Source organism: Mya arenaria, chromosome 9 (assembly GCF_026914265.1).
Source record: "Mya arenaria isolate MELC-2E11 chromosome 9, ASM2691426v1".
Taxonomy (NCBI): Eukaryota; Metazoa; Mollusca; class Bivalvia; order Myida; family Myidae; genus Mya; species Mya arenaria.
In genome coordinates this window covers 55,478,112-55,503,924 of record NC_069130.1, presented here as the reverse complement: position 1 = coordinate 55,503,924, position 25,813 = coordinate 55,478,112, and the positions used below count along the sequence as shown (strand labels likewise).

Here is a 25,813-nt window from a genome sequence, read left to right as displayed (position 1 = left end):
GGAAAATATTAAAATTATATTTTCATTTTTTTTATCTGACAGTTTATATAAATAAAGAACATTTAAAGCTCCAGCCAAAAGTTTTATAAATACATTTTAAAAAACACACACACACAAGCAATGTCAACTGAAGGAACAAGAACACAGAGGCCCCGTCCTTGAGGGGAAATTGTTGACATCAGGAAACGGTTTTAAACCAAAACAAATGTAACACAAAACTGCAACTACATAAACAAATTGATAAACATACAATGTAACTGTGTCCATTATACCAATACATCCGCTTGTGACGTTTATTCAAATACTATACAAAAATACGAAGTAAATATCGAATTATTTATACAATGTAATTAATTATTAAGAGAATTTAAGGGTGTTTAAAGTATTTTATTTTAAGTATGTTATTAAAGAGGAGGTCATGTTAAGCTATACCAAAAACGTATATAATGAAATTAAACCCCTACAAACAATGTCAGCTAAAGAAACACGCATAGAGGCCATTAAGCATGCAATCTATAATACGATCCTATTAGACCCTCAGACAAATTCAATGACATAACGTTTATTTAAAACAAATAAAGATTTAACAAGAACAAAGAACAACAGAGTTGAGTTAAAATAATAATTAGAAAGTTTCTTGGGATTCATTATGCTGTAAGATACCACTCTTATACATTGATAGAGGCACAATCTCTGAATGAATTACTGGATGAGTTTCTTCTATTACTGGTGGGGTTGATTTCGTTTCACATAGAAACCTTCTGTTTGTTTCAAAATAACTATCAGATGACTGCATCCTTGAAAGTGGCGACTTAGGCCCTGCTCTAGCTTGGTCAAACTCCTGGAAGGAATCCTTCGTATCAAGGCTGTAATTGTATGTCGATTGTAAGGGTGATGTGTCTAACATTATGTTTGGCAAGTAATGGTAGTTAATCGATGGACTGTAAGAGTAATTTCGATAATTTCCGTTTTGACAGTATTCAGTTTGGTTTCCATACTGATAAGAAGGATTTTCAGAAAGACTATTGTTTGATTGGTTGAGCCCAGTTGTTGCATTTTCAATCAGTGATGATTCTTCGGTTTGTTCATCTGCCTCATATATGCCTTTACAGTTGTTAAATGTCCTCTCAGTAAACTCGTCGCCGTCGAAATAGTCTACAGAATATTGCCTTTTACTCCTTTTTCTGCCATCTTTTCTATCACCTTCCGCTACTTCCTCCTCATTTCCTTTTTCACCGTTTTGATCCAAAGCATTACATTTGCTTATAGAGTCGTCCCCTCGACTGGAAACACTCCTGTGTATGCTTGCACTTGTATCCTCTTCATTATCTTGAAACTCATTCAACACAGCATTATCTAATTCCTCATCATCTTCTCCTCCGGGTTCAAATATTTCGCTCCTTTGTGGTGACACTAGAGATCTACTTGGTGAAACTACGTTCCTTGAAAGTGAAGTACTAGATTTATCTACCGATTCTGACCTATAACCAGATGACGTCATATTACGTTCGGGTGACCTCACTGGTGACGTCAGAGACTCTTTCTCGATTTTGTAAACATCTGCCAGAGGGACATCGATGGAGCTTCCTGTGGAATTTGGGGACTTGCGCAATAAAGCGTCATCCTCCGACCCGTTATCGGATCCGATATAACTATGGTCCTAAAACGGAAGATAAATAATGAAAAACATAGTTTTCAGTAAATAAAATGAAATCCTTCAAAATGGATTTGAAATCTTACATAATTATTGTCCTTATAATGGAATGAAACTAATTAGTTTTTTTGTACTTAGCGGTATAGCCCCATTTACTTAAAGTTGCATCAAAGGAAACGACAGCAAACATGAATTATTTTCCTTAACATGACTTTGAAATTCTACGTTGAGGTCGTTTTAACGAGATGGTTATAATGCGTTATGGTTCTTATAACGGAAAAGATAATATAGATAAAGACCAATCGAACGTTAAAAGCGAATGAAAGTATTATTCGTAAAATATGATATTTATAGTTTTGTATAATACTAAAGAATATCATCGGTGGTTTATGTTTCCAAAAATGCTTTGTTTTTGATAACATTGCCTTTAAAACAACTAATCGAATATACGAAACAACAGTCATATTACTGATGTGGTTTTGTATATTATATTAATTACAATCATGTTCTTTGTATTTATTCCATGTTATTCAATAAATTATTAAGCTTCCATTACTTACAATACTACATATTTTCATAGATTATTTTCTATCATATCCTATTAAAACAGGATATTAATGCATAACTAACAAACAACTAACTGTTGCCGATATTTTTTGCTACCTTTGTGCGTTTGTGCAAATCCTCATCTATATAAACTAACGATCCGTGCCAACTTGTACCATCCGAACGCTGGTTCAGATGTGCAACCGAAAGTAGCGGTTTATTATCTAGACTGTGCTTCGATGAATGATGGGAATTGTTAGATGGAGTGTTTACGTCATGGTGACTTCCGGTTTTGAACATGGAATGACTCTGCAAAATGTGCAATTACAACTAATGAAAAATGCCAGACAGCTAGTTGAAGTGTTAATCAAAATGCATTATAATAATTGCTTTGATAAAACATCATTCAAAAATAATTAACCTATGGATTGTTCAATTTTTTCAAGCACTTAAATTCTGATTACAAACAACAGTTTATGCGTTAGTTCTGTCACGAAGTCTAAGTAATGACAAAATGTGCTGTACATTTCACAGGATGTAGCAAAATAATCATTATCATCGTGAATCACTTTCGCTTTTTATAATTTATTTGAATCTTCTTTGGATATATGTATATATTTATATGGACACATGAGTAGACACATGCAAGTGTGCATCAGCCGCCGTTACGATTCAAACCCAATACGCGGGACTGCGTGTCTATAGTTATAACAATAAGACGAATGCGATGGCGCCATCTTTACTTATAAAATGTTAATATATACTTTTGACTCGGCATATTATTCCTACACCATGTGTACCAAACTTCACAGTCGTGCGTATACCACTTCATGCTACCATTGTCACATTTACCTGCCTGCTCGCCTTGCTACATGCACTTTCGCGCCTCGATAGGTTGGTTCCATTAAACCCGATCGTGCTGGTCCGACGGGCTATACTCAGGACTGCTTCCCTGTTGGCACGATACCGCTTAATGCAACTACTGAAATAATAGACAAAACTGGTTTGTTAATCAAATTACTGTGTATATCTGAAATAGCGCCGAGTTTGATTATTTAAGGCAAATTGCGTAGCCTTGTGTTATTTATATAGGTAAGAATGTCAGTAACCAACTGAACGTTTACCATGTCAATGCAAATTCCCGACTGACCTATACTATTGATGTAGTAAACAATCGTTTCTGTATACGTGTGTGTTTTGATGGAAACACTTCTCCGGTGCTATCAAAATGGGGAGGAAATGAGGAAATCAAATATTTTTATTCCAACTACTAATGTTATACAGAGCAAACTCAGCTAGCTCTTTATGTACGACCCTGACATCTTTCCTGACGTATCTACAATTAATTCAAATAATTGTCTCGTTATATCATGTACTATCTTCTTAGTGGCATCGTGCTCCAATTAGTAAAAAAAGAGAGTTGACTAGTATAAATTGGATTTAATCTCCTTTTATGTGACCAAAAAGGATTAATTAATGTTCAATTTAATGTTGACACATATGTTTTCCTTTGGTCATCTGATTTTTGTTGTTGTTGTTGTTTACCATGTAATTATCTTCAATGACGAGTGCAATAACTTTTATCATTTTTCTGGGTTTCATCGATGAATGAATGGCGTGTTTTGCGTCCTTTCTCTCTATGCTTTTAACAAGGCAAATCACTACGTTATCTGGTAAGGGTTGAAAACATATATCCTTATTTGTTTTTTCTCGTCTTTTTAAAATGTTTCAGAATAGTTTGTCGCCAAATTTAGAAAAACCTTGAAGACAACATTGAAAGCTTAAAGCATTTGTGATTATAAAATGAGTGCATGAGATAAATATAAAAATAAAATAAAAAATAATTTCGTAAGATTTCCCACGATACACAGCATTTGCTTAGATGTCTAAAGCCAAACAAATTGTTTGCTTTTTGTTTCCTTATCTGACATGTAAATTAACATCTTGGAAAATAAGAGTTTTGACATATTGCTTTTTGATTGAATTGACTTTAAAAAAATGACAAAATTAAACGAAATCGGCATCCAAGCTGTGAAAAACAGTTTATCAGAAGGTGGTGGAAAAGCTTTCATAAGCACAACAATAATTGTTAGTGTCGAATAAGAAGTCTAGAAATGTTAATTAACGGTTGCGGTGCAAGGAGAGCTCATTATACACAGCAACTGTCATTAGCCTTTCCATATGGATTTGTTTCATTGCAAGCTTCTATGAAGACTGATTGAAATAGTATTTTCTTTAGCACCTCTCCTTTATTATAGGCATCATGATTTACTTACTGTATACGTAGAGCTCCGGCTATTATGAAGAAAGTCCCAATGACGGCTGAGCATGTTGCGATCACAATGACTTGGGTTCTGCTTAAACCTGAAACAAACAAATGACGTATTTAAGGGTTTCGATAAAAAAAACTACTAGTGTTTAAAAGGCTCCTTGCACACATATTTTCTCTTTTACCCAATATGCAAAGAACAAGTGTTTAAAAAGTGTTTGTCTTAAACATATTTTATTTCTTGAAAAGTAGAAATGACAACATATTTATTTCATTACTAGTAGTAATATCTCGGGTACAAAGGATTTATTAGAGAGACTGCAAAACACCTTCTGTCTGCTTTAAAGAAGTTCTAGATTATACAGGGAACAACATTTTCACCTTTCACCGATTGCTGTTTTTTGTTGTTGTTGTTTTTTTTGTTGTTTTTTTTTTGTACAAATTCATTTCTACTTTATGTAAGAAGGCACACGTTAAAATTGCCATCAACGCCAAGTGGGCAAAAAGGGAAAACAATTCAAGAATTTTTGCAGCATCGTGAATAATTTTTCATAAAAAAAACAATAAAAAGATAGATGTAAACACTAATAGAATTGATCTATAAACTTACATTTAGGATATTAAATGCAACGTTACAAACACCCGTCAAAAACAATAACATTTTAAAGGGGTATTGTTTAAATGAATTCATATATAAAACAGAGAATAAAATATTCTTTATTTGATATTTTAAAGCAAACTCCAAAGTCGCGGTTGTTTTAAATTTTAAAATCCTCTGCATTTTTATGATAACAAGACAAGACAAATAACACACAACTAGATGCCAATACCTTGGTAATAAATAAAGTCAATACTCTGTTTGATGAAATATGGCGTGACTGTTTTGTTGCATCATAAGCAAAATACGTAAGTAGTTCCTCTTGCTCATATTTAATGAATGGTTTTTGAGAAACAATATTGGGGGGGGGGGGGGTGGTGGCAAAAATGAGAAGATTATATATATTAGTTCGTAAGAGCCACACTCCAATACAGCATAAATATCCACAGCATCTGATATATGTTATGCAACCATTTTCTGGAGAAGCAGACAGAAGAGAAAGGGAAGCTTTCCTTTCAAATCTTAAAGAAGAAAAATTACATTAACTGTGCTAAATATTGTGTTGCAATAAAAGAGAATTTGCGAAAAAACTTGAATGTACATGTACTTGTGATCTTCTTTTTCTGAAGAACGTCACTCTGGAATGTATACAGTGTACATGTTTAAAATAACAGTAAAAGTGATGTAACCGACCATCTCCAAAGCCAAGTTAAAACAATGAATTTTCAAAAGGCTTCATTGTTTACCTCAGTTGCGTATTAACCATACATGTTGGCTACATGTTCAAGAGAACGTCGTGTTTTATTATTTAAATACAGGCAAACGATACAATATACATATCACAGGGACAAACACATGTATATAAAAATCAATCTGAAAACATATCCTCAATCTTTTTATGAATTGGAAATGTTTTGAGTGTTTACATGATTAATATTTCATGCAACGTAATTCAGATCTATAATGATATAGCGCACGTTAAAGAACTTGGACCCATTGCGTAAAACTATCTTAGTCGTAGCATTAATTATCTGAAATCTGTATACACGTCACAATTGGCGTATCTATTTGTTATGGTCATTTTAGTGTACTTCTGATCTTCTTTTGTAAAGAACGTCACTCAAGTATGTGTACATTTTACACGTTTAGAATAACACTAATATAACCGATCATCCCCAAGGCCAAGTTTAAACAATTTTAATTGTTTAACTGAGTTTTTTATATAAAGTATGAATGCACTGTGCTGTTTGTGGAGTTTTTTGCTGTTCTTCCATGTTTCTTGTTTGTGATATTTTGTTTTTATGTTCTATGTCTTTGGCGTTCACCCAGTGCCATTAAACGGGGTTTATGTTTAAACCTTTGTCTGCTGAGCTTGTTTGTGTAGCTTTTCGCATAAATATTGTCTTTTATCCGTGCTTATAGATATTGCTACTTAAACATACATGCTGACTACATGTTCAAGAGAACGTCGTGTTTTATTATTATTTTATTATCTAGTTAACCAGTTTCCCTTCTACATTTCTCTGGCACATTTTGTATAATACTAAGTATACCACTCATCTGCAAACGAGAGTTTGGAGGTTGCAGCGCACAACTAAGAGTTATTGAACAAAAGGTTCATTTATCTTTTAAAATCCAACCCCGTTGCAAAGACTTTTAATACAAGTTATGCGGATATAACATCCGGCTCTATGTTAGCCACGTACATGTGCAAGCTACTAACAAAAAACTTTAAACAACCAATTTATGACTTATTGGATATATGCACTAGTTATATACTTAATTGAATATGGGTTTTCAGCGCACTTCTAAACGGTTAAATATGAATAGGTCCGGCGTTCTCATTTGCGGAGGCATAACCTTGAATACTAAATACTTAATATAAATCCAGATTTATTTTAAAACCATTTCAAGTAGAATCATATAGAACAAAAAGTCATGCCTATTACTATTAATTCTATTTAGACTGAATAATTCATAGTTTTTGTTCCATTTGATTATAATGCTACTTTTTTATAAAACTTTCTCATAAGAAATTGTATTAAATTATTTTATTTTTTTATAGTATTAATCATGCATCCATTTGAAATAAGGTAGTTGCATTCCGAATCAGCAAATCGGACTGTTCACGGGTAAACAAGTAAATGACCTTTTAAATGGGCCATTACATTCTAATAGATGGAAAACATTTTTCTACAGACAAGATCGTTAATTAAAGGCTTCCAGAAATTCACTTATTCGGGAAGGAAAAGTGGTCGATTAATTTGATATGAGGGTTTATCAATAATTGAAGGTTTTTACAACTTGTTTTAGTTCTTTTTTCTTAGGAAAATGAAACAGAAACCAAGAAGAAAATTCTTTATCAACTGGTTCCAGCCGTATTACAATTTAATGATTGAATATTCCGTCAAGAAATGTTAATTTAATCACCTGTTAATTAATACGCATAGTATGAATATCGACAGGTGTGACTCGTGCGATTATGTAAGTATAACTAGTTATTATTAATGTTATTGTACAAGTCATACACATGGATATGTCAGTGCGCTGAGGAACGGCACGGATGGTATTGGTACGTTGGGTGGGGTACACACGAACAGGCACGGGGTAAAACGTTTTAGTACGGCAGAAAATGGTTAAAAACTGGGGGGAAACGGGACAAAGCACAGATAAGTACGGATTACTTCGTTTAAGTGAGTTTAACAATATATAAATAAGTTTCAAACAAGATTGACCAGAGCCACGCCCAAATAGACGTCGATTGCCCCAACTAGTAAGTTTGGGATGGAATTTCGAGACTAAAACGTTACATCGGCGAAAAAAGGGATGGCCGCTACTTAAACTGAATAAGGGTCTGACACCTAGTATTAATATATTTTATAGTAATTAACAGTTACAGTTCGATTCATTCACTAGAACCAGATTGTGTTTGGGACCAAAAACTTAAATATATGCACCATTTACTCTCTAGCCTTAGCCAGCCTATAACAGCCTGATGTTCTGAGCAGAATAATTCTGGTCAACTTTACGTGCTATAACAGGCCTGCTGGGGAATTAGTCATCAGAATGATTTATCGAAACGAGAAACTGCAGAGGATGTAAGTAATTGCTTGCCATTACTTGGATAAACGACCACGTAGAAACCATATCTCGAATCCAAGTGTGACAATAATTTAGTGTTAACACATGTTTATGTGCCAATGGCAATCGATGATTTACCTACATGCAATGTAGCTCCACATCATGTACAACATATCTGCAGGTGAATGCAAACATATATTTTCGTAGAAAGTATAGTTTCTCAGCACATGCGCGAAATATATTTGACATATAAGGATGCCGTTGTCTGGATTATTTGCAACTATTCAGTATACATTAAAATATTTTTTTGACAATATTCAAATAAAAAATAAGCATTTACACTAGATCTTACCATTCACTTACTATTTTCAGTCTTGAAAACAATGTAGTACCAACATAAGAGTCTTTTGTTGATTGCCATGCTCATGCGCAAAAACACAATTTTGCATAAAAAGAGCGTAACATCATAATGAATGACAAAAATGACGATGTTATCCCTGTAACTGTACTATGCAAAAGTACGAATGTAATAATTCACATTCCTACAATTTGTTGACTTGAAACACGTTTATTATTGATATATTTAAACTTATTTATCATTTCAATACGATTGGCCTGTTAAAGTTAATAACAAACCAGGAATCTTTTTTGCAGACCGTGCCATTAATGATAATGCTCGTGATTTTGTAGCAGCCGAATATTTTTTTTATCAGTGTAAAGAATGGAACTCTCCAAACACTCGTTGATTAGAATAAACAAGCACATTGATATCAACTTACTTTCATCATGACCGTCAACACCACGTGATAGTTATATGTATAACGTTAAATCTTTACATAAAGAAGAACCGTTGCTCGTGTTTCAAGGAAATAAAAAGTAATGAGAGGGTAACCAGCCATCTGTTGATAAGAAAAAAACCCAAAAACATTTCATAATTACAAACATGTTATTATTACCGCTTCTGGATAGTTCTTTTATATTGCTAAATACTCATCAGAGAGTAAAACTGTCTATTTAACTACATTGTGTTTGTTAAACAAAGAAATGAAAAGTAATGACACGATTGAACCATTAAGAGGAAAACTGTTTCTTTCAGAATAGATCGCATTCTATTTTACTCTCTAAAAGCTATATTGTAATAGTGGCCTTGTATAGAGTGAATATAATACGTTTGCTGTTTACAAAATCTCAAACAATTTTATTTTTTTATAATTTGCATAAAATTATTTAAAAGTACAATGTATTGTTGCCGTTTTTTTCACAATTAACGCGCTTGAATGCATGCGACCGAAACATGGTTTCCGAAATGACGTCGTTAAAAGTGTAATTTGAAAGTGGGAGCGGGCCTAAATTTCAAAACAGTGAACAAATGTCAAAATGTTATTTCAATGTTTGAAACAGTGCACATATCCATTATGTTATTTACAAACGTCTATGAACCATCGGAAAGCATAAAAAACATAGAACATTTTTGCTTTCAACCTTTGAGTTGCTATACATATCGTAAAAATAAGACGTATAATGCCTCAGTTTCATGAAAAGTACTGTAAGGGATGTTGACCGAATTGTGATTTAAAATTAGATGGATAGTCAATATTTGCGATTTAGTGTTTTACCTTAATAAAAAACAGACGTGCGTTAGCGCTTTTTCTGCGGCAGAATTTGTCCCTCATGAAGTAGCATTCCATCCATCCATCCGTGATGCAACCAAGCAAAAGAACATTCGTGATGTTCAATTGTATTAAATCGAATCACAAAAATGAGCATAGACCAAGGGTTGTACAGGAAACCGTCGCTTTTACTCCATTCCGATAACGATTTGTGCAAATTCCTGATAAAGTTCCATGCACTAAATCTATTTCCGTTCTCAGGCTGGTGCGAAATGATAGTAGATGAGCTAAATGACCTTTAATTTGCCTTGCTAGATAAGGTATAACAAAGACTGCTTTTATGCAGGAAATTTATGATATCATTAACACAATGCAATATAGGACTCGTTTGCAGCATTTTACAGAATGATTATGCAGCCCGGCTAATCTATACTACAGCAATGCTTTAACAAGATGTAGTTAATAAGGTTTCATGATCCCAAGTTGCCTCCTAGCATATTGATGGAAATTAAAACAAAATGCTAAACACGTTTTATTACGAGTAATGAGATGGTATTGCCTTTTTAATGCAGCCATGTCTCATGCTCGTGTGCTACTGAAAACTAATCAAACATTACAATCGATCGGTCTCCTTTCTGTTTATTTTATAAAGTATCATTGCGATTCGTAAACTATGAAAGACTATCACAGCATGCTTTAGGCTCGTTCGCTTGTCCCTGTGGTTAATGTTGCATAATTACAAACGTCGGGGCAGGAAGCAATTAGATTTGTGTAACTGACATAAATTGCTAAATAAAAGATATATTGATCGTGTCCAATGTGTGTTGTAAACATTAAATCTATTTTTGTTTTATTTTGAAAACTAAATATTGCAGTGTTTGCTCTGAAAATAATGCCATATCCAGTTTCCCCATAAATTGTATTCAATATATTTAACATCAGCGCTTGATAACTATAACTAACGATGAATACCTACTTTTTAATTTGGTAGATAACATTAAATAGAGCGTTCATACGTTCACTTAGCACTTGGCTTGCATAATACAAGCTAGAATATATGTTTTATGGATGTAACCGAGACTGTTATGGGAAGAAACCTTCTTTTGTAATGTTCCAAGTAATAAGCCTTTCTTTGGCAATTAACAGCAACGTTATAAATCCTTCACAGATCGAACTATGGTGTATGTTATTTATACAGTGAAAATTGAGCAGTTAAAGGTGGCATGAGTTAGCAAGAAGAAATGTCGATATGTTGCGCATGTTATCAAATATTATAAGCGCTAAAACAACGTTATTCAAAGAATTTCTTTTAAGAAATAATGCATAAACATGAGTACGAAAACTGCGTTTATAAGCCCCAGCTATTTGTTCTTGGAAGTAGAGATATTTTCTGCGTGTTAAGATAGACCAATGCGATGGATGTTGAATCTATATAAGCTGCAAAAACAAAGTACTGAAATTGACAACGGTATGCTTATCGTTATAATTTTTATATCAGCAGAAATCGTCTGCTCACGAGAGGGTAAGGCTGACCGATAGATAGAAAATATTCTAATAGGGAACGAAACGAAGAGAGTGTCAGCTTGTAACAGATGTATGTAATTAAATTAGCTCCTAGCAATACCAGAGAATCGTAAAATTAGATAAAAGAGGAATCTTATTTCAGACATTTATTCATACGAATGGATGACAGGGGATTTAATCAGGACTGGTCGAACGTTGCAACAGATTGTATAAAAAGTGAAAATTCTTTTCAGTAGAGGTCATACAAAGAACGCTATAACTAGATGCAAATATATTCAATCTAATCATCCCGTATAATAGTTAAGGCCTTTAGATAGACCATTGTGTGTACTTGTTTTAGTGGGATTGAAAAAATGGCAATATATTAGATAAAAAGATGAAAACTGTTCATGTTCTATCTGCGAAGACGGAAGATTTTTGTGAGCTTGCAGAGTTATCGGACTTGCATTGAAAGCAAATAATATAGGAAGGTGATTATACAAATATAATTCAAAGCCCTCAACAGCGTCCGGAAATAAACCTCAATACTTCCGCATTCTGAAAAGAAGTACTTTAAATCATCTGTTGAATTGTTCTATTCTGATGTGACCAAAACCAGTTTTACTTACAAGTGCGCAGCCGAAAGTAAAGTAACGCTCGTGTTTTGTTTCGAATAAAGGGCATAACTCAACATTTATTAAGCCAGAGCTATGTGCCTGCATTAACATATGCGTTTGGTCTTTGTCAACTTATATATGATTTCATTTGAAGCTCTTAAATGATCTTTAATGTATTGCCATCACTTGATTGACAACGACAAATCCGACAACAACACCAAGGTACCGCGATATGATTGTTAGACCACTGTGAGTTCTGTCATGTAGGTTTATACAAATTGTATGTTCCGTACTTTTTATCGTAATTAGCCGCGCAAGTCGATATTCTCCTAAAATCCGACAGCATTTCTTGTCCATTCTTCTAGTAATGTTGAATATCAATAACGAGTTCCACTCTGACAGAAAACGGAAAGCTTAAGTACAGACGGCACGCGTCATAATATGATACTTATACAGAATAGAACAAACAGTTTTGCCATACTAGAATATTAAATCTAGGTCAAATAAATAACGTATAACCCCCGATACAATGAAATGGACGTTATTGCATGTATTTGACACATACTGATACGCAGTATAAAAACAACAACAGAAAGAAGTCTTCAAAATCTAGAACAAGTACGTCAATAAGCCGCTTCAGACCAGTTTTGTTTTGTTTTACAAATGCGTAATTCTAGCCATGTTTTTCAATCTTTTCATAGAATATTTCTCAGAAATAATTATAAGTAAAAAACTTACATTACGCTCATTCATATATTTATGAAGAAACGTTTACTAATCGAATGCCAAAAATGCCATTTTGTATCAAAATCTGACCGAGGCTTTTGACTGTAGTATTTTGTAAATGTATTAATTATTTTTAATAAGTATCATTGTTAATATGCCTTGATCCAGTGGCAGCTCTTGTTATGTAATGTTGTAAAAGCACAACATTATTTCCATCCAGGTTGAAAACTTTGAATGCCTTCAATTTGTTTAATGCCTGATCGCGAATTGCTCTGTTCCACACCATGGGTTAATAATTTATTTATTATTTTCTTTACTACAAACAGGCTCAAAGTGAACTCATTCAAAGCCAATTATTCACATTCATATTAAATATTTATCAATTGTTCTTATGGGAAACATAAAAATTGTACAGTCTAGCATAGTGAAAACACATACAACACATTTAATATTCGTTATTATGAATGCTTAGGTAGTAATTCCTTTCATCATGCAATTAAGGTGCACATGACATCTCATTTGGCTTTCAATTAGTATCATTTTAAATAACTGTATATTATTTATGCTTAAATACAGGATTGTCGTGATTTGAATCGGGTTGATTCCCCGAGTTATTGATTTGGAATACTTGCTCTCTCCGCACTTCCTTATCATGTGTTTTACATAATAAATTATTATTACACGTCTGTAACTTTGAAAACAACTTGGTAGCGATCAATCTTTCATATCTTTATATAGTATATATGTGCTCTTTTGTATGCGTTTTGTGCTGTTGTTCCCTGTTTCTTGTTTTTTTGTGTTCTATGTGTTTTGCATTTACCCTGTGCCATTCAACGGGGTTTAAAATGTTTAATATTTTGGCTACTGAGCTTGCTTGTGAAGATTTTCATATAAATATTGACAAAAATTCCTCCACTTCATACATGCACCACATTAATATAAATCAGATTCATGTAACGAGTCCAATTAGAAGGAAAGGTGCAAGGCATGGTTGTGCAATTTCAATTGCTATAGCATGATAATATTTATGTCATATAATAAACTAAATAAATATATATAAATATATATATATATATATATATATATATATATATATATATATATATATATATATATATATATATATATATATATATATATATATATATATACATATATTAGAAATCATTTATTTTGTGTCTGTGCTTCTTTTTCTAGGTTGTTTAAACTTCGATGTCTGGGACTATAGAATATCTCCCTGTCGAGCTGTAGATTTGCAACGAAAGGTTAAAATATTTTGACTCGAATGTCGACCACATATGTCAACCTTCCGACCCTTCATTCAGGAAGACAAATAAACAATTGAACACTACATTTGCGGTATATATTATGGGTATTATAACGGTACTTATCACGTAAATTAGAACTTCAATTCTTTTATTGGAATACTCTGTGGCAGGTTGAAATACGAGACTTTTTTCCAAGCTGTTGTATTTCTCTTAAGTTATGTCGTCGCGTTTCTGTTAATCGACAAGTCGACGGCTGAACCATGATTTCGTAATTGTGCAAGACCATTAAGTTGTCAGGAGCACAACAAAAAAGTGTTATTTAAAGAAGACGCGCTTATATTCCTAGATGAAACGATAAGGGCAATACTTAATTAGATGATCCATAAAAGATGTCTCCGTATTCAACTTCAATTTTTACAAGAAAACATTAGAATGTATGACGCTTGTGAATTTGTCGCCCAATATGGACTTGTATGAAAGAAATCATAACCTGCCTGATGCAATACATTACAAGACTAATTGCTAATCGCTGGCAGCATACGGTGGTTGATATAGATTTGAACTTTTAGAAAGTGGTTCGAATCGCATATTAAGTTTTCTCTATTTTCTCCAAAACATATGTTAAGAGTTTGTTTTCAATGTTTTACCTTAATCTTGTGCAGTACATAAGAAGTAAAAAAGAAAAAAAAAACACATTGTATTTCTCGAACCGTGACAGTTCTAATCTTAAAAATGATAACATTCATGTCGCAGACATGACCATTATATCATAAAAATATGCTTCTATAATCAATTGTATTTTGCGCAATCTAACTAGAAACCTTCATGTCATATTCTTTTCTATGGTGTAGATATCATAAATCATTGTCATGTTTTGCATCAGTCCATAATTATGAGCATTTTTTAAAAAGGACTATAGAAATTTGAAACAGGCTCATTGGCCTTTTAATGTTAACTACAAACATGCACGCAATGCATATTTTAAACAAATACGAACTTTCCTAAATAAATACTTTTATCAAATAATTCAAGTGTTCAAATCTGAAAAAAACACACATATAAACACATTATGAAATGTCACGTACCAAAAGCTTTCGAATGTCTATAAAGAACATCATATAATTAAAAAAAGCCCCAATAATAGTATCTGTTACCAAGTAACTGATTGTTCTGCAAACACATTATTGTCATTGTCGATAACAAGTGACGACTATCTGCTCAGTTAAAATCGAAGGAACTTTTTACTGGCGTTTCGTATCAATAGCGTTTCTATGGAAACCGTATCACTGAAGTACCTATCAGTTATACTTGTTTTCATGAGAACAATCCTCTTTCCGCAGACACAATCACGTACTATTGTTTGCAGTTTATGTACGAATAACAAGAGGTGTGATTTGCACGTAAATGCCAATATGTGTAGTACAACGGAAATGCGATTTACCTATAATCTAAAGGTTAACGTCACGATGTTCTATTTGACGTTTCCGATGTACAAGTAAGCTTGATACTGCAATGAACCTTTGATGATGTGTTAATGTTATGAAGCCTGTCCACGATTTCTCGAAACGACTTAAGTCCGTTTTAACAAGATAAAGCTAAGCATACTATTATTGTCTTTCTTTGTCGTGCATAATATTTACTTCTTTATGATACTTTTCCGACTTTAAATTAGAAATAAATTTATTCTAATCAACGTTAACCATTTTTCATTTATTGAAATCATATTTTAGTAAGTATTTTGGCTGATTGAAATACGCTACTCAAGCCCGTTTAAAAACTTCCGAGTAATTTGGGTCTGTTGATCAATTAAGATTTGTACAAATTCATTTTCTACACATAAAGTCCTTTCAAATGATACCAAATTAATATACGGTCAAGGGCATCCACAATTCACTAAATTGTACAAAGAATAACTTAAGGCTCACTGCCACCAGGCTCCATGCCCAACAGAGAAACGCTCGACATCAATCATATCAATTGTAACATATGCGTTATTTACCGGATACTTTACAGCTCTCTTGTAGCACTCGATCACAAGGTTCAAGGCCTAACGCCAAATACGTAACGAGAAACTGTCAACACTAAATAGATAAAGAAGATAACATATGCATGAACAAACTATCAATAATTATTATTGATTGGGTACCGCCCAGGAAGGATCAGAAGTGTAAATTATTTGAGCGCATGAGTTTAGCAAGACAACACACGTAAAATAAACAAAAAATAAATTAGTTCTTTTTATTGCATGCTTTGGTTTTAGTTTAGGGTAACGTTATGCTGATTGTGTGTTATCGTTTCGGATGAAAGTAGAAGTAGACTTCTTTTATAAAGGAAACGGTACTGCATTGAAGGGACTCGTTAATGTTTTGTAAGATGCATTTTTGTGACGTAATGAAGTGTGGCAATCATAAGAAGTGTAAACGTTACTGACAGCTTGAAACCTTCAACAAATGTAACAATTATTATATCAGTATTTTCAGATGCATTACCGTGGAAATAAAGTGGTCCAGAACCATGACCGAGTCTTTTTAGTCTATTTGCTTCTTTTGTTTCTTTTTTTCATTGAAATATTGTTCATCAATCTTAAAACATTTAAATATACGATGAAACCAAAATAATGGTAACCAAACACAATTTATTATCCGTAAATAGGCAAATAAGGATCTTCAAAACAATTTTTAAACCAGAATGTTCAATAGAAATTCTGATCACATATGGGCATGGTTTAAAGATGTAAATCCTTTAAAGTAGATTTATGTCTTGATTATCACTATACAGAATGGTAGATATCCTGTGGAAAAATATTGATTTGACTTTGTACAATACCATTTTTTTTTCTGTGTAATAAAGTGCAAATTTACAGAAGGTAAAGCTATTTTAACTTTTGATAGTCCTTGTATAGAGTATCAACAAAGTCTAAGAACAGTTCTATACCTATAATTGTCTGCATTATTAATTTCAAATAGTCCTAGTTTGAAATACTTGTCTTAATGGAATCATTAATGTCGACATTTGCACCATACTACACACAAAGCTCTCATGACAAATGTTTACTAAAAGTGGCGAAAACCAAAACAATTTATTCGTCCTTTACATATTCATCTTGAAGTCACATAAAGTTTAAAAATTAATATTTCAACAAGATCAATTGCGTAGATACACTGATGTAAACATTTGGTACTTAAAAATAGAAATACTCCATTTCACCAGAGCAGAATATTGCTGATTTAAGCAAAACATATGTGTTTAATAATAATAAGATTCGCGATGTTTTTGCTTATAACTGCGTTTTTCCATATATATATATATATATAAAAACAAACGCGTTTTGTTTTGTGCGAATTTAATTACTGATTAACAACATTAGACTAGTTCAAACCCTAGATCAAAATCAATCGTTCACAGCTACGACATAAACGAACGACGCGACATTCTTCATTTTTGAGCATTAGGTTGTCTATGTAATGAATTCGTAATAATGTCACATGTTTACTTTGCGCATATATATTGACAAACCATGAATTAAATATGTTCATAGCAATCCTTAAAAGCTTTCAGAGGTTTAAAGCTCGTGTCATGAATGGGTTTATAGTGAGCAGACACGTTCCTGCTGAAAAACGGACATATGCACACACATCATTCCGAGTATTAGCCAAAAGTAGGTGAATGGGCATTCTTAAGTCTCTCTAATATGGGATGGGTGATAGGCGCAATATATGCATTTTAGCACAGAGGCGGCGAAATAATAGACGTTACATTTGACTGTTGGTTTGGTTGACAAATGCCCTTTTGATATGATTGTATCATAACACCGTTTCTAAGAAAATCTTAATTAATTATTCTTTTTTGGAAATTATTTCCGAAAGAAATCTGCGCTGAACATTTCTCTCGCACTTTTGATTTGCCAATCTATATTCTTCTCAGATCTCAAAGTAAGGCATATCTTATCCGAGTGACAACTAATCAGACGATACGATCGACCAGCCCTCTCTGGGAATGATGGAAATCATCATCGCATTTTAGTCCGACAAAGTACGAGATGCTTAAGTATGGATGGCATTTCTAGACAAAAGATAGGACTTGGACGGTCTTCTGAAGGATTTTTATGTACGCCTAGTCCTGTCACATACATCCGTTTTCCTAAGCGGATTCTGCGGTCTAGTCTCGTCACCCAAGAACAATATCCACTCGATTATTTGTTCTGGCCTGTATATTGCAGACAAATACAAACAGTTACATGTATTTCGAAATTGTTTCAATATATATTGATGAAACAGTGTCGTAGTTAATATTGAACAAAACTTAATATAAACTTGTTTCTGTATGTTTACTCGCAAATTGCAAATAAATCTTTTATATTCCTTTTCCGGTAGACCACTTATAGGACATTTGCCTGGGTGATGTACTTTCAATTAAATGAGGTAACAAATGAATCAATAAGTTCGCTTTCGCAAATAATCTTTGTTAAAGAGTAAGCATGCATTTTACTCTGATTTATAACATGGCTAAGAATTATTTAGAACTATAGCCTGATTTAGCAACCTTTTATTGCTTGATATGTATCTGTTTATTTCTTGTATGTTTAAGGTTAAGATCAGTTCGTTATTGATCGAGCCATTAGCAAAATATTTAAATTGACAATGTGTCTCAACTGTATTATTTGACAGGGCATCACTTACTGGGCACTTAAATATAAAATATGTGAGTAAAATACAGTTCTATAAAGCTATTGCAGTTTGTATAATTGTTCTACATCTGAAATCAGAGGCAACCTTTTTTTTGCATTTCTAACTGAAACAAATAATGTTGGTAATATGTGTTGGACATAATTATTTTATATTTATTTTCTACTCATAATACTCTCGATACTTAACCATATGATCTCACGCAGCTGCGTATGGGTTTTTCAATGTTTATAATGTGCCTGGTGAAATTGACACGGCAGTTTCTGAGGAAAGGTCGTGATTTTACATCATCTAAGTCGCATTCAACTTATCTGGTTGTGACTAACTAATAGGTTAGGTATGACAGAACCAGATTAAGAAATGATACTTGCTTTCATTTCTAGCTGACATGTATGTGGTTTTGGTGGCGTCATTGAACATACAATTCCCATTTGACGTGGGCCTTAACATTTATATTAGAATAGAAAAACATACCAGTACACATGATTACAATATCTTTGTCCTAATAAGCACATGACATATTAAACAGGAGGAAACTCTGCGGGAAATAAACGACGCTATATGATCATCGGCTTGATCGGCTGCAAGTATTGAACATTCACGTAAATAGGACGTTTGATTGAAACGTGTTCATGAAAGTTTTGTTGAGAAATAGCTTTTCCTGAATTTTGAGATAGGCAGGTAGTTTTTTCAAAGGGAATAAATCAATATTTTTGGTTTGTAATTGTAGCCGTGTCTTTGATACTAAATGTACTTCCTTTCCTTTTCCAAATTAATAACTATAATATCTTAACTGATTTTACTTTTCCTTCGCAACATTCATAAGACGTCGTTATTTGTAACATGCGGTTTACAATTATGTTTCACAAAAAAATCTTTTGACTCATTAAGTGTAATTGAAAAATAGTTGAAAATTGTACAAACCCTGATTTTTGTCTTCATTTTCTTTCACTACCGCAGCTGCTGTGTCATTTGTGTCCGTATTGACTGTGGTATTCATTTTCTTTAGGGATTTAATGTTGTCGTATACTGTATCGGGGTCAGTGATGCTTACATTGTCCCTTGTCAAAGACAAAGCTTGTGGTTTTACTAAACGTTTTACTGTCGAATCAACTGTAGAACCATGCACCCGTGTTTCGTGTTCAAAACATGGGCCTATGAAAACGGAATTATTCCTTCTTTTAACTGACACTTCACCTGATTTATCAAGTTTACTTTCAACGGCTACATGCTTTTCTACTATTATCTTTATGACATCAGTGGGTGTATTCCCTTCTGTTACCTCCTCTGTCATGATTTTGATAACAACACAATTATCATCCACATTGGCATTAGTTTTTAGTAGTAGATCTAATTCATTTAAAGATTGAATCAATGTTATATATGCTTTCTGTTTATCCGGTAGTGACTGCACTGTTGGTAAAGTCAGAGATTTATCGAATAAAACAATAATGACAATAAGCAAACAATTAATAATCCATTGGTTTTTAAAATCCATTTCGATGTCTTTTATTGAAACTTTAACATATGTGCCAAAACAAGAATGTTAAAACATGTATATCATTCATGGCTCGCAATCCTGATCAACCAGCACAAGTAAGGAATCCAAGTCCAATACACGAATGACATCAATAACAGTTATTCGTCTTTTCCGAATTCCCCAGAACAAGGCAATTCACGGAAACATTCTTTTCAATATCACAATTGTCTCAATGATGTCAGTATTTAATACCATTCCAGTCTTCGCGAATTCCTAAAGAGAGACTTTATGTCTCCTAGTTCTGCTTGAAAACAGCGGAGAGCATTTATTGGAAATATCGATACACTCACACAAAGTAAGGCTCTGTATGGCCTTGTACGTGCTGTAGTGTGGTTTGCCTTATAGGACTGTTTTGTCAATAAATGAATAGGTGATCGGAAATATGGCAAGCGAAGGATCAAAGCCTATTAATCAAATATTAACATCGGCTTAGCGATTAACTGTCCCTATTCAGATCTCCTTGGGGACTCGAAGATGTATAGACTGTCCACAAATTGCCAGCGCATGGTAGCATTGATGCTCTTTTATACTGCTAACGTTTTCCTTATTTCCAGAATGCAATAACATTTTTCTACCTCTTCCATCGACGGTTCTGATATTTCTGGTCAGGAATAAATAATTTCTCGCGCCTCATGCATATAAAATCTAATCCGTTTTTGATGTTTGTTTTGCTTATAAAATAATATATATAGTTTAAGTGTGACTGTAATCCTTTACCTTTGACTTTCATATCAGACCATCAAAGTGTGTATAAAAAACTGCAACACGTTAAGATATACACACGGACATATAAGGTGTAAAAAAAGAAAGTTCTTTGTTTCCACTAACTCGACCGACCCTATTTTTTCCTCCCGACCATACACTTGTTTGCGTGTTTTGATCGGTACTTTCTCCGCTTTCAGACAAAATTGCGATGAATGCAGCACGTTTCAGTATTAAAGTCGTGTCATTTTCATCTTGGTGAATAGGCGCTTATAATTTGTAAAATGCGTCTAGTCAACAAGCGCTTTACAAGCATCTATAAAGTGTCTAGTATAAAAGCGCTTTACAAGCGTCTATTAACACAGACCTAAAAACAAAACGAAAATGGCGTCATTATTGGAAATCAAACTTTTAAAATGTTCCCATGGCAAAACTCGTTCGTGTTTAATGTCATATATTAACTGTACATCGTTTACAGACATTTCATACATGCAAAACGTCCAATGATAAACACATAATTAAAGTGAAAGTGACAGGTTCGTCCTCTGAAGATGTAGTAGACTTTGAATAGCAACCACCGCGTATGTGCGAGGCAAATTATTGCGCAATCGGTGTTCTCGCTAAAACCTGACCCGAAAATATAGCATATTTCAAACGCTTAAATGAGAAAAGAATGGTTAACTTAATATAAAATTGCATAAGTAAGTCGGGATAAGTCCAAATATGGCTTATATCACCTACGTAGTATTAAACGGCCGATTTTAAGTAAGGAGAATAGCGAGAAAAAAAATAACAAAACGCTATTTAATTAAAAACGGTCATATACGCGAATTATTCTGTGGTTTAAAGAAAGTTTAATCTTTAATCTTTCTAATTTTAAGCAACTTTAATATCGTATCTAAAGGTTGTATATATGCACTCAGCTTATTTTTGTGCAAGAAATCTTGCATCAGATTTTGAACTGCGTATTACTCGATGTTTGCAAAAGTTATTGATATTTGTTATACGACATTGTTGTTATCGTGTGCAAAGTCGTTTTATTGAATGGTTGTATGTATGTATTTGTTATATCCTATTTGTAGTGTTGATTTTTTGGTACTTTTTGTAATATCCATTTCGTTTATAATTCGTTCGTACTTTCAGTTTCAGTTTCAGCAATTATTTTGATGGCTACAAATGTTCAATTGTATTTCGACATGATCACTTTCATCGATGTTTATAAGATAAGCGTTTAAAGAATTTGAAAGGAAAAATAGTGATGGTAAATTAATACGTTACCAAAAGCCATTAAACTTGTTTGCTGAAAGGCATTACTTAATTTTGTTTTTGAAACATTTATCAGTGTTAGTAAAACACTCCAATCTCATCCTGCACCAACTAACAAGCGGTGTTCACTGTGGTGTTGTATGATATGCAGATTGCATGTAATTGGATTTAGATGTTTGAATTTACACTATTGTTGATTGCTTGGATAAATAGTTTATTTTCCAGTTGATCATGTTAGACACAAGGCAGTTCTTTACACATTGATAATACGAGGTGCAGTCAAAAAGTTCCTGGACAGCCTTGTTCTTCTGTCAGTTTTTGGATTAGAAAAAAATAAAATTACATCCAACTAAAGCAAAAACTATATTCTGCTAGACTGTACATATATTACTTTTTAATCACACATAGAACAATCAATTTTTACATAGCTTATAAACATAACTCACATTGTACGGATCACTTCGTACGGAAATAATGATACCTGTTAACGTTCACTAATGCAATTACGTCAGTGTAGGTGCTTGTATGCTAGTAAATGTTTTTTTCTTTAATGCATTTTCTGTGTCAATCTACCCACTTATTAAAAATGTCTGCGTACTGGTCACCACTTTTCGTAGCTGCATACCGCCGACCTGACGGGAAATTTCATTTCATCTTCAGATTCAAATCTGTGACATTGTAAGTCGGCCTTTAATCTTGGAAATACACAAAAGTTCAAAGCCGCTAGGTCGGGACTATAAGGCGGATTAATAATATCTGTCATGTGTTCCCGTTCCGGACAGAAAAATCCGACCCGAGGGCACCTGCGTTGCCAGGTAACGAGTTACCGGCTACGCAGCGTGCCCGATGGTCGGATTTTTCTATCCGGAACGGACACACATGATAGATATTTTTTCTAGCATACCTCAATTCTATTTTTGGCGAAGAAAATGCATAACAAAGCCCATTTTTGTTCATTTCACCAATAAGCGCGTGCGATGATGTTTACTGACGTCATGACGCGCAATAATTTGTATTCACTGCATACGTCAATAAGTTCATTCGAGATCAAGTCTTTTAAGGGTTATTTTGTTTTGTTATGAAGATATATTTTTGTAAAGTTAATGTTTATGTTACTCATCTATTGAAATCTCATAATTATAGTTACTTAAAATATATAATAAAAGAAATAAAAAGTATTACGTCACAGCGCGTGACTCATCTGGCATGGGGGGATGCCAGATGGAATTTTCCATCACGGCTGACGTCACCGGAAATGCCTTTCTAGCACACCGGATAGGCTATTCCGGTGACGTCACTCGGATGACGTTGACGTTTCTACACCAGCGATTTCTTCCATGGCTTCAAACAATGCATGCTTATTAAATATGTTTGTTTTGGGCGCGTGTTTAGAAATGACGTTGATGTGACGTCATGTAAATTTACATGATAACACGGCGCCAAAATGTTGCATATCTAGCGTTAATATCAGGGAAAGCCATTTTGTAATCGTTAATAATTCAAAGTGATCCGTAGCGTATGTTATATACTATAATAAACATATTTTTCTATCAAGATATTGAAACTATGTAACTAATTTTGCTTAAATGTAAAAATGTTAATATGATTTATGTGTGACAAGTTTCGTCAAAATCTGACATCAAAATTGTGCAATATAAAACTAGTCCGGAAACTTTATGACTGCACCTCGTACAAGTTATTAAAAATTAACAAACACAATTTCAAAACTCTTTCTTTGATTATAAAGCATATCATAAAAGTTTCCTAAAAAATAATTGCTCTTTAATTTTATTTTATTTAAATGATGTAAAACAGTAATACAGTAGTCCAAGTTTGGTAGTGTCTTTACAGTGGGTGGGTGGGGTAATTTCATAGCTTCCAAACTGAACTCTTGTCAATTTATTAGTACTTTTACATACCGAAATTGAGAATTTGACATGTTAATTATGTATTTAAATCAAACTTGTATAAAATCTAATGAACTGAACATTTTATAATCAAGTAAACATCTAATATGAATGAATATGCCTATTATCTGGTGGTTTTTTTTTGTGGGTAGGCGCATTTCGATTCTTCATAGCAGCAAAAAGAGGAGTTGCTGGGACAAATGCTAGTTGCAGGAAAGGTCAGTGATATTTAAACAACAAGCATGAAGTGGTTTTTGCCCTGAAAATTCATGCCAAGGTGAAATTATAAACTGAGGTCAACTTTCTTTAAAAAGTGAAAAAATATGGCAATATTAATTAAGTCTTTTCAAACATTTTTGTTAGAACAAGCAATTTTAATCACGTTTAAATGTCTTGATTTTGTTTTAAATTTAATTTGAATATGTTATAATACTTTTTAGTATTGAAACATATTTAGTGTTATTGTGTTAGCTGTTTCAAGTTATTTTTTCTTTGTATAAATGTTCAAGGCAAAAGAGCATAACATTGTTTACTTTTTTCGTTAAATTTTTCATTATTTTTTCAGCGAGCTATAGCTGCCCAACAGATGCCCGAACAAATTACTATTCTAGATGATGTTGATATTGACCAAGTCAACAGCATAAGTGCCGCTGATCAACTTGTTCATGACCATGGTGATGGGTTAAATGGTAAAATAACTTGAACACACTAGGAACATTCATATACATTATATGACATCAACAACAACTTAATGTAAAATTGGATTTTGCAGAGAATAAAAAAAACTTGCGTACTGGTTTTGTTTAATATGTTTATACCAGAGAATACTTAAACCTATACACTATTTTTAACTTAAAAACTGTTTTGATCCACAAATAAAACAGGTTATTGTGTAATCCATGGTGTAATTTTCTTCATGTATAATGTAAAAGAAATGCCTTGGAATTAAACAAGAACAGTTTGTCTAATATTAGGGGAGTGATGTTTTATAAATATAGACACCTAGTGTTTTTGTATAGTATATATAAACTGCGTGGTTTGTGGAGTTGTGTGCTGTTGTTCCATGTTTCTGGTTTGTGTTTGTTTGTTATTGTGTTGTATGTCCTTGGCATTTACCCTGTGCAACTAGATGGGGTATATGTTTTAACTGTCGGCTACTGACTTGTTTCTGTAGTTTTTCATATAAATATTGCCTCAGGAAGATATTTCCAGATTTTGTCATTTATATAAAAGTATGCAAGGAAAGTTATGAAATGTTGTTAATGTATACATAGCGTTTCATAAAATTAGTAACTGTACTATGTTTCATAAAAATTATTGTGAATTATGTTGAGTTACTATCCGATTACTCCTACGTATAGGTTTAACGAGGTCATGTTCATATTTTAATAAATTTCACAATAGCGACGGTGGCTACATTTTACCGAATTATATTTAATGAAACTCCGGTTAATAGATCATTAGGTATTGCATTAGGCAAAACAAACTTAGTCGACCTTAACCCTAACCCCATTTTTCTATTAAACTTGAATTGAAACAAAGTCAAGTGTGAAATAAGACGAACTGTAACAAGGAACATACTAGAAGCGACGGACACGTTGTGTGAAAACAGTTGATTCATTTAAACCAAAAGGAAACACCACCAACGATATGTATTTTTCGTTACAGGGTGACTACATTGCCGCTTAAGACTATATTTTACTAAACATCAAAGCACACAAAGGACTTTGTGCACGGAAAAACCATAACCAAAAACAAAACTAATTCACTCCTCGTATCTCGTTAAATACATGCAGGACCGTTTGTTCCTAAAAATGATTTTGGTTCAATGCTTGGCTAGT

At 33.2% G+C, this 25,813-nt stretch overlaps 1 protein-coding gene across 1 annotated transcript; it reads right to left on the bottom strand.

Moving 5' to 3' along the window:
- On the bottom strand, positions 1-20,279 carry LOC128203535 (uncharacterized). The gene is made up of 5 exons (XM_052904980.1): positions 19,482-20,279; positions 4,477-4,564; positions 3,053-3,182; positions 2,318-2,509; positions 1-1,660 (listed from the first exon to the last, which is right to left on the bottom strand). The coding sequence occupies exons 1-5, from the start codon at positions 20,053-20,055 to the stop codon at positions 626-628; spliced, it is 2,019 nt and encodes a 672-aa protein (XP_052760940.1). The 5' UTR covers positions 20,056-20,279; the 3' UTR covers positions 1-625.
- Positions 20,280-25,813: the final 5,534 nt, after the last annotated feature.